The 10,640-nt window shown below is 51.4% G+C and overlaps 1 protein-coding gene across 1 annotated transcript in view; it reads right to left on the bottom strand.

Moving 5' to 3' along the window:
• Positions 1 to 1,064: 1,064 nt before the first annotated feature.
• Positions 1,065 to 10,640, bottom strand: part of DYSF (dysferlin) — an 86,841-nt gene continuing 77,265 nt past the window's right edge. Inside the window, exons 51-53 of the mRNA XM_026846857.1 lie at positions 10,459 to 10,568; positions 9,999 to 10,146; positions 1,065 to 4,120 (exon numbers count right to left, since the gene is read on the bottom strand). Of these exons, the coding sequence (XP_026702658.1) occupies positions 4,082 to 4,120; positions 9,999 to 10,146; positions 10,459 to 10,568 (297 nt within the window). The 3' untranslated portion in view covers positions 1,065 to 4,081. The remainder of the gene's footprint in view (positions 4,121 to 9,998; positions 10,147 to 10,458; positions 10,569 to 10,640) is intronic.

The raw sequence follows: 10,640 nt of genomic DNA, 5'->3' as shown, positions 1-10,640 counted from the left end.
ACCCCATCTCAGCAGCAAATCTCCCTGCATACCCGGAGCATCAACTTGACACAGCCTGTTGGTGCTGAAGAGCTCTGAAAAGTGTCAGGAGAGTTAATCCTTGGGTCACTCTGGACGATGACAGTCTGGATGATTGCAGATGACTCTGTCTCTCTGGGGAAGAAGCAGACCCAGACCCAAAGGGACTCGCTGCTCTCTGAAGTCCAGAAATGGGAAGAGGAACAGAGAGGAGCAGGGGAAGGGTCTTCACATGGGCTGAGAGCTGCCAGGGCCGAGTCCTGAGAAGGATCTGGATATTCACCTTCCAGCACCTCAGGCCCGTCCTCACGAGCCCTGCACAGAGACGTTCATGCCCAGAGCGGCCAGAGGGGGTGAGCTCCTGCTGCAGCAGGAGGGTGAAACCTGTGGGATCCTTCTGCCCTGTCCCCTTCCGCAGCCATCCACCCCCTCTCCAGTCACCCGCCTCCCAGTGGGCGTATTTTGGATGTCCGGGTTTGTAAATGAAGCAGCCATCCACCTCTCTGTGAGTGACTCACCAGGAAAATGCTGAAGGTTGTCTCCTCAAAGCCACGGAGAGCAGGAGCTTCCCAGGGCTCCTCGCCCACCCGTGTGCCTCCTCCCGCCTCACGGGATGCTCCAGATCACAGAGCAGCCTTGGGAGTTGCCACACGCGGTCTCCCAGCTCACGGGACAAGGCGCGTGACCCCCCAGCCCGTGAAGCCCGCACGGTGCCAGGGACTGGGGGGGCGCCCACAGAGCGCCGGGGAGCACACACGGCTGGGCCGCGTCACGGTTCCACAGTGCGGCGTCTCGGGTGCCAAGTGCGAGCGGCAGGGGTACGAGCAGCCGCGTTACCTAGGAGGACTGCAACCCCCCCTCCCACCTCTGCCCTCCTCTCTCCACACTCTGTTCTCTCCTCCTGCTTCTGCTCCTTTGCCACAGGAGCAGAGAGAAACTGCCGTTTCCCCATCCTGTTCCTTCCAGCTGTATTTTTGCGTTCACCACACCAAAGAGGGACGGTGCCATAATTCCATCAACACAATAAAACACACCAGGAAGCGGAAGGTTTCAGAGCATTTCATTTGTAACCACAGAGCATTTTGCATTATCGTATATAAGGCATAGACAGGTGATACATATGTCTTACAGCCATTTCCAACCCCTGAATAACAGGGAGCCACGGGGAATATTTTATACAGGTCCTACCTCCTGGCTGGCTTTGGTGGAGAGACATAATCGAGCTACGAGGGCCCACGGTCAGGCGCAGAGATGGACGTGGCTGCTCCAGCAGCAATGCAGATGGGATTGAATCGGTGTTTTCAGACACTCAGACTTGCTTTTACCCACCACAGAGTCTTCTTGGCATGAAAATTGGCCCTGCAGCCTGGACAGGATGGCATGCAGGGCTGCAACCCTTCACCTCTCCTTACACAGCTGGACGCCCTGGGTCCTGCTCTCCCATCACTGATGACCCACTGTGGCTTGTCAGGGAAGAGCTGCTGGTAAGTGCTGGGGAATAAAATATGGTTTCTCACTGGGAGAGGCTCTGGAGGGGTAACACACAGCTGTGTTTTGGTAGAGTTGCTTGTCTCTGCTGATCGTTGTGATAGGAAAGGTGATGGGCACCCAGTGTTCTGCCTTCAGGCGTGGGGCACTCATCTCTTTGGGGCTCTTGGCACCAAGATTTTGTTCCTGAAATAGGTAGGGGTCCCAGGACAATAATGCCAAGGTGAGAAATTTCACAGTCTCTGCAAACCAAAGCAAGGAATTGAAATAACGGGCCTGATTTCCCACGGTGGGGAGGAGAGCGAGGCAATGCCAGCCCTCGGCAAGACAAGCAGACACCCCCCGGGCAGAGCTGGGTCACGGGGAAGAGGTGCAAGGACCAACCACCCCACCATTCTCATAAAATATAAACCCCAAAACTCATTAAGATGCAAACACAAGCAACTTTCATCCTCAGCTCATCAGATCCTGAGGGAGAAAGCATTGCGGAAAATGTGACCAAGACCCGGTACTTTGATAGTGGCTAATAAAAGGGGGTGTGGAGGCGAAACGGGGTTGGGAGGCTCCGAGGGAAAAACTGAACAAATGCAAAAATGAAGCATTTAACTGGGCCGGTAAAATGAAACCCCCACCCTGGGGCGTGCAAGCCCAGAGGCGACTTCACCACTCAAGCTTTCGGGAGAGGGCTGGTGGATGGGCCAAGCCTCAGGGGCAAGGACGGGTTTTTACAGCTGCACGTTCTCCTCGTCAAAGGCACCGTCCTCACACGTGGCAGCGAGCGAGCTCCCCTGCACGATCCGGGTGCTGTTACAGCACTGAATAACAAGGGATTTAGTGCTCAACGCATTACATCCCGATCCAGCAAAGCAATTAGGTGTGGGCTTTTAGTCCCTGCCTTCTGCTAAGCACAGGCTTAAGTGCCTTGCTGGAGCAGGGCAGGAGCTTACATGAGCACAGTTTGTCCTGAGGAACTCCTCTCCCCCGGGATCACTTTTCACTGCTACTTGCTCGCACATGTCACGCTGAGCAGCAGCAGCTCCAGGGGACAAATAAAACCAAGGACGACAAGGGCAGGGGGGGAAGATCCCTTTGTCATCAGAGGGACGGTAGCAGAAGCCAGGCGGTGCGGAGCAGCACGACGGCTCTCGCAAAGGGATGTTTGTTTTCATGCCTGATGCTCCTTGTTCTGGGAGGTGGTTCCTTGCAGGATGAGTGGAGGCAGGATGAAAATCTGAGGCTAATGCTGTTTTGATGAGCATCCTCGCATGGCCTGAGCCAGCGCTACAAAACACTAGAAATCCCCTTGGTCCACACTGCTCCGTCCGACTGCAGCAGCAGCGAGACAGATGGACAGGAGGAGGGAACAGAAAACAGCAGAAAATGTCCCAAGAATGTCATCCCAGCCCTGTCACAGCTGCCATTCGCTCTGTGGGAGGCTGAGCGAGACCTGCAGGGTATGTCTCATAGTAATTTGTTTGCAAAGCAGAAAACAAACAAGCCTGCTTCCAAAGGTGCAGGTTGCCTGCCTCATTAGCGCCCAGCAGCCCCGGGTTTGCGGCTTACACTGCAGTCTGGTGTGTGCTGTGTGGCTTAAGGATGGTTGGGAGCGCAGGAGAAAAAAAAAAAAAAGACTAACACATTCACAGAACTGTGGCTGCAGGGGTTGCATAGAGCAGGCGAGGAGAAAAGCAAAGTCCACATGCAGTGCTGTGCTCCTGGGATTGCTCTCAGGGTAGGACTCAGCCCGGCTCCTCTTTCTGCTGCTACAGCCCTAGGCTTGAAGGGAGGCACGTGGGACTGGAGAGGTGAAAAAGCAGCTCGGAGGGAAAACAAAATCCAAACAAGCAAGAGCCAGACTGTGCAGTCCTTCGTGAGCGCAAAACTCAACGGGAGTTTTGATCTTAGCAATTATCACCGACTCCTGCCCAGGTTTTGCACCTCAGCCTTTTCCCTGGGTCCTGTATCTTGTGGGTTTCTCCCTCTTTGGGAACGTGTCAGCCCAGGGTGTCGGGCTGTGCAGCACACGTCCCCCGCAGTGGGCTTTATACATGTAGAAGCCAGGTAATGCCCATTGCACAGCAAGGGAAAACCGGGGCTTGTTCAGAGCGCAAAGAAAACGGTGCTCAGAACCCCAGAGACTTTGGCTTGCACGTGTGGCCTGCGCCAGCAGCCCGCAACGCCTCTGCTAAGGTCTGCAGTATCTTTGTCCACTCACAGACATGTATGACAAGGTCCTTTCCTCCCCCACCCTCTGCAGTTGCGCACTGGGAGTCGAGCTTTACAATCAGAGCAGCTTAACAAAAAAAACAAACAAAAAAAAAAAGGGACAGACAAAGAAGTAAAATAAGAAACATTTCAGAGTAGGTATTGTTTATGTGCTGTGCTTCCAAGGCGAGTGCTGGAGGTGGGATTCTGCATCCTGCACCAGGGTAAGTTGTATCTTCATCCTGGCAGCAGCCTAGGCCTGGGTGAGGCGGTTCCTTCTCCATCTCCAACCGATGTGATCCAGAGCCACAGCTTCTCTCCAAAACCCCCAGGCAGGCACCGGACCTTGCAGGTGTTTTCCAGCACAGCTTCAGTTGAAAGGTTTCACCAGTTTCATAGCAGCATAGTTCTAGAAGGATGGAAAAACAAGGGGAGAAAAAAAAAATAAAAGCCGTTTTGAAGCAGGTACAGCAGGGTAGCACATGGACGTTAAAAGATTGGGGCGGGGGGCATGGCATAGAACTGCAGGTGGGGCTGGAATCCAGACAGGCTCCCCAGCCTGCAGAGACGAGCAAGCAAAAGGTGTGTTCCCACTAGCAAGGGCAGTAGAAAGCCCAAGACACGTGAGAAAACTGGTCTTGCCTTCTCCGGTAGAATCACAAGCCCCAAGCAGAGTCGCTCCTGGACTTTGCTCCTTCCACCAGTTTTTAAAATAAATTTTCACCTCTTCGTACCCTTCTAAAAAATTTGGCACCATCCCAGTGCCCAGACGCTTTTCTTGCAGGGGGGGAGACACGTCCAGCCCTTTGCTGAGTTGCTGCAGCCTCCTGGTGCCCCTTCCCCTTACGCTGCTCCCCCGCAGACCCTGAGCTGGATTCTCTACCCAGGCCCTGACCTCGCATCCTTATGGCTCCTTCTCCCCATGACCCCCCCAGAACTCATCCTCTCTGTTGTTGGGCTGGACCCTTTGGGAAGGGGCCCTGGCCCCGGTCTCTGCGCATCCCCCAAGCCATGCCATGAAGTTTTTTCTGGTGATGGCTGCTTTGCATGGGCCAAAACCTGCCCCCAAGGTCCCACCAGCAACCAGCTGGGCTGAACAGCAAGAGGACGGTTCTCAAGCCTTGGCCCGCCCCAATTGAGTCCCTTAGTACAAGCCTGGCCTGCAGGTCCATGGACTATCCCCAAAGGACCTGCCAAAAGGAAACCAAGAAAGGCAAACCCATTGTTGATTTTCGCTTCTCTGCCTTAACACCTCAGCCATCCGTTTCAGCATCACCATTTGCTGTGGGGTTTGTTCCTCAGAGCAAACACCCCAGGCAAGACCTCCCCGTGCCTGTTTTCTGGGGTCTCTGCTGTTAGTGCACGGTGAAGTGTGAGGCTGCCGTAGAAAATGAGGCATCACAGTATTTTAGCCTATTTTCCGTGCACGTTCCCTCCTTGAAAGAACATGACAGCACTGTGAAAAAGAATAAGCTGTGTAAAGGCTGCTTATCAAGACCACAAGGAAATTACAGACGAAGACGCACGCTGAGGTCGTTTGGAAAGAGCTATATTTAAAGTAGCTCTGATTCAAACCCCTGCAACCACATACTAGCCAGTTTGGAAGTCCCTCCCAAGCATATTGAATTTAATTGGTACAGGATGTTCTATCACTCTGTCACTTTAAAAAAAAAAAAAAAAAACACTTTGGAAACAAAGCATAGTGCTGGTTACCAGTGAGATCTTTGGAGGAACAGGGGAAAAAAAATAAAATTAAAAAAAAAAAAACCACCAAAACACACAACAAAAGTAAAGTCTGACCAAAGGCATCTTGATAAATTACAACGTGTAGCAAATTATAAGGCAGTTCGCCAACCGAGGATTTCTAATAATGCCATAAATCAAACACGCAAAGTTAGGGCAGTTTACCAGAAGTCATTAGAAAAGCCTCCAGTGACATATAACCTTCGAATTCATTATCCATCCATTCGTCTTTCAGAGTCTATCCTCCAAAACTGTCCTTTTTTTTTTTTTTTTTTTTTTTTTTTTTTTTTTTTTTTTTTATTTGACTGGTTGCATTCTGGAGGGTAGCGAGTTTTCTGTCCAGCTATGAATTCGTATTAACAAAGTGTTGAAAGCCGAGCAGGATTATCAATCAGCGCAGAAAGGGCGCTGTAATTAGAATTAATGGCAGTGGCAGCAACGCTGGGCTTGCAGAGCACAAACAGAGCTCGAAAAGGTAGTAAACATTTTCATGGTGCTGCAAAGCAGAGCTGACTCCAGCTGGAAGTGGCCTTCACATTTTGCTGTGGTGGTCGCCACTAAAATCTTTACAGTAATCACTGCTGCAGGGAGATAACCTCACCGCCGTGTTCCCTACGCGGCACGGGGGCAGAAACCCCGGGCTGGGCTTTGATAACCTTCTCTTCTGACCTTGTGTCTAACCCAAGACTTTTTCCCTCAGCCGTTCCGGTGGCAGAAGGCAGAGCTCTTCTCAGCTGTGGCAATGTCGGATGAAAAGTCCATCAAAACCACGGGACCTTTCCTAAAGGAGCGCTGCTGGCCGGGAGCACAGGGTGGAACTAGAGCACATCTTGTAGAAAGACATTCAATCCCGATGCACGGGCGCCTCGAGCAGCGATGAATTTACCGCGACCTCTGGCAATTTGTTCCAATGGTTAATTGCCCTTCGTCTCAAAAAATTAGCATCCTACTTCCCCTGGAATAGTTCCTCTAACTTCAACGTCCAGCTACTGGATCTCATTAGCCTTTCATCTGTTGGTTAAGGAGTCTTCTGATGTCAAGTTAAATCTAAGGACCATCTAAGGAAATCATGTAGGAAATATCCAGGGAATGCTGTTCCCAGAGCCCTAGCTTGTACAGACCATAATGACAACCCCTCTGCAAAGAAAGCTAAGGCAAACCAGTGAGTAATCTAACACTAAGACTGGGGGGAAGAGCCCAAGTTTAAAAAACGAGGAACCTCAGAATATCAGATTTTCAACATTTTTTCCCATTTTTGTAAAACTAGACAACTCTTTTCAAATGGAAATTTGCAATACCATGCAGTTTTCCACCCAAACCCCAAAGATTTTTCAGTTGGAAATGGCCTCTCCCCCACTGAAATGAGTTGCTCTGTAAACAGTTGCACGAATGGCAACGGATTTCTTAGGGACTCATGCCTCAATTTTCCCCGCTGCTGCAGTCCCAGCTCCCCTCGGATCCTGATGAACCTGCTCTTCATCCCAAACCACTTCCAGGCCCTTCCTCCCTCCTGCAGGTCTCCCCCCGCTCCTTCCAGGGACCCCTGAGCCCACCAGGGCAGCCCCAGCATGTTCCCCGGCTGGAAAACAACGGCTGGTTGCACAAAACTCTCCTGGGAAAGAACCTTTGAAGAGGAGCCGAGAGGAGGGATGGGAATATTTTTATCCCAGCCCATGATCCATCACACATACTCTGTGTCCTGAGGAGGGAGGCAGCACAAAGGCACCACGTCTTCAAAGGTTTCTGATGCTGTGAAGGAGCTCTAAAGGCTGGTTTGCAGAGTATTCTGCAATATAACCTTTAGAAAATACTTCCCGGGGGTGTAAAGCATCTCCTGATGGCTATTCTGAACAAGACCAAGACATCAGCTGCTTCGTTCACCAAAAACCCTGCGCTTTTGGGAACTGCTGTTTCGGGGCAGTGCTGCTGGGGACCACCGGCGGCCCTTCGCCGTTGCGGGTGGAAGCAAACGGCTTTCGCATGGGACATTTGCTCTTACTCTCTAGCTACTCTGACCACAAAGCTGGGACTGTGGGTGGAAGCTTTCGGCACTGTATGGGGAGTAGGAAGAATTTTTTTTTTTTTTTAATCCCATTTTCACACCAAGAGCCAACGCAAATGCCCTGGTTTTGCCATCAGGGGAGGTTCCTGCCTGTCTGGGGTGGAGGGTGACCTGCCCAGGTTAGCCTGCCTCACGGGACCATTACATTTCCCAGGGAGTTCTGTGGGCAGACGTGTCCTGGGTACAAGATACATCATCCTTCAGTGACCTCAGGCAGAGTCCAAACAGGACAAAATTTGGACCCAGAGTTCAGACTTCTCTGGCAGCATCTGGTCTGTGGTACACAACGCTCCCAGGTGGAGAGGCTGTGTGCAGGCAGGGGCATTCAGACTGCAGGCTGGGGCATTAAATCTGCAGGCAGGGGCATTCAGACTGCAGGGAGGAAATTCAGGCTGCAGGCAGGTCCCAGGGCTCCTGTGGAACCAAGGACTAGCCACTGAAAAGCAGTGACTGGGGGGACCCTGGAGGTCCCAGCAGAGAGTCCCAACAAGCAGAAAGCTGTGGAAGAGCTCTTCATGCCAGGCCAAAAGGGCAGCAGGAGCAGGAAAACAGTCACGTCCCTCCGCAGCACCCCCAGCATCCCTGCGTCCCTGCTCAGACTGACGCTCCACATGCCAACCAGGATTCCCTCGGGGTTTCCCTGCCGTCCCCCCACCCCTCTGCCCGGGATGAGGGGGCAGGACACACACCAAACCCCCCTGCTCGCAGCACGGGACCTCGAAACTGCACATGTAGTGGCAAGATTGCAATACACAGCGCTAAACGCAGCGAGGTCCTGATTTTAAACAGGCCCTGATGGTGCTCCTGGCACACAAATCAGAACAGAAGTGAGGAGGGATTGTTTTTCCACGCATTTAATCAGGGAGGTAATGGTGAGCCCCGCCAAGGGTCAGGATGCCAGGGGCATCCTTCATAGCAAACCATCACCAGCACAGTTGCCAAATTCAGGGCCTGATGAAACGGGAGAGGAACTAAATCTCCAAGTAGATACAGAACCAGCGACCTCAAAAATCTGATGGAAGCTGGCCAAATACACAAAAACAGACAAATTCCATGAAACATGGCCTTACTTTTTCGAAATATGACTAAAAATTGACCCGACCAAAATGAAATTAAATACAACAACATTTAGCTAGGAAACAGGGAAAAATCCCAAGTAATAATGAGTGTAAATCAATATTTATAGTTTGCGAATTTTTTTCTCCTCTCGACATTGTTTTTATATGATACCGCTGGCACGAATGCAAAGCCACTTGCATCTTCAGGGAAACACTGAGTTCTTGGTCAGAAAGGCTGGGATCCTGGTGCTTGACATAAAGGGGGGTCTCCAGGAGTGGCTCTGAGCAGAGGGCAGGGAGGGGGCAGTGCAGTACTAATCTGCGTTTGCACAATTATTTCCTCCTTCACCACTGCTTAGCACCTCCGGAGCTGTTTCTCCAGCAAGGCAAAGTATCCCAGCCCTTCCCATGGATACCAAGATAGAAAGATGGGGAGAGCCCTGAACCAATCCCATCCCATTTTTTTCTCGACGGGAACAGCCGAGCATGCACGACTTCAAATCATCTGAAAGCGATTACGACGGTGAGGAGAAATTCCACACCTCACTTTTCGGTTGCGCATTGCAGGCACACAAAGCCATCTGCAAAAGGCAGCCACGTTCTCTCACATGAAGTTATAAATTACCCCAATGAGTTCTTTTATTTAAAAAAAAAAAAAAAAAAAAAAAAAAAAAAAAAAAAAAAGAAAAATTCATATACAAGGAGCAGAATTTGTTAAGTGCTGGAAAGAGAGAGGCGGGTCATTTTTCTTATCAGTTTGAGAGGAGGGGAAATGGCATCCAAGAGCCAGCATGAATTATTCCACTGCTGTAGAAACAGAGGAGGATATAAAAACCCATCCGAAGCCAAACTGGAAGGCCAGGGCTCCGTTATTTATTTATTTTGTTTTGCCAGTGGAACTGACAGTAAGGCAAGAAAAAGCCACTTTCTGATGAATGAGGTGAAAGCCGTCCTCCTCGTTTCATTGGTATAACACGCTCCAAGCCTTGATAACAAGAGTCGGGGCTGCCCGGACGCCTGTGAACCCCCTGCACCTTTAAACAATTCCAGACCGATGAATTTTTTGCCGCTGCTCAGCCCTGTAAAATGGCCTCAACTCTAGTTAGGCGGCGTGTTTGTCGGGGATTTTCCCACCAAGCCCACACCGCCTCGGGCATCAGCTGCTCGAACCTCTTTGGAAATGACCAATCAGCCTCAGCGTCACTAGACACGAATTGAAACACAGGCACAAGGAGCTGAGCACCTTGCAGTGAGCCCGTAGCAGAGACCAGACTCTCTTTTTGCCCCATCACGGCCCACTGGGTTGTTCCTCAGCACGGGGCATGGCAGCCACGTACACTGGGACCATCTCCGTCACCACAGAGACCAGGGGAACACCCAAGACCTTGGTCAGCCCCCCCCGTCCTCTCCCACACCCACCGTACCGGGAAGGCGTAGATGAAGATCCCCAGGAAGAGCAGCAAAACGAAGAGCACGATGGCCAGGACAAGCACCCACTTGTACCGCCGCCACAAGATGTACTTCAGGGTCTTGTACGGGGAGGTGAACCATAGAAAGGAGGTTTCCGGGCGCCTGGAGCCAAACAAAGTTGAGGTCACTTCTGAGTTTCACCCGCCCGGATCCCCAACGCCACGAGCACGCCCTGCTGTAACGCGCTGGCTGCTGACCCTGCAGACACACAGCCCTCGGGGTAGACCGTGTCAAATGGTGCTCCAGACCACCCTGGGTTGTCTCAGCTCCTACACTCTGAGAACCAGCAGTTCAGAAACGGAGCCTGCACAGGACCAAGCCCGTTGCAGAGAACAGACCTCAAACTGGGACCCCAGTTAGCTCCTTGAGAAATCTGTGCCCCGGGGGTTACTTTGCCATTCAAGATGCTCTTACTTGGGGTCCTCCAGCCTGGGGTTCATGTTTGGCTCATCCCGACCCAGGCCAGCTGGCCGCTCTTCATGCTCTTGTTCGGGCACGATTTCCAAAGTCATTTCCAATTTGCCCTGTGTGAGTTAAACAAAAACAAACTTGTAAACAGAAAAAAAAAAAAAAAAAAAAAAAAAAAAAAAAAAAAA

This window comes from Athene cunicularia (genome assembly GCF_003259725.1).
Source record: "Athene cunicularia isolate RWA chromosome 4 unlocalized genomic scaffold, athCun1 chr4_part1, whole genome shotgun sequence".
NCBI lineage: Eukaryota > Metazoa > Chordata > Aves > Strigiformes > Strigidae > Athene > Athene cunicularia.
The sequence above is the reverse complement of the archived record's forward strand: the minus strand, read 5'-3'. Positions and strand labels throughout refer to the sequence as shown.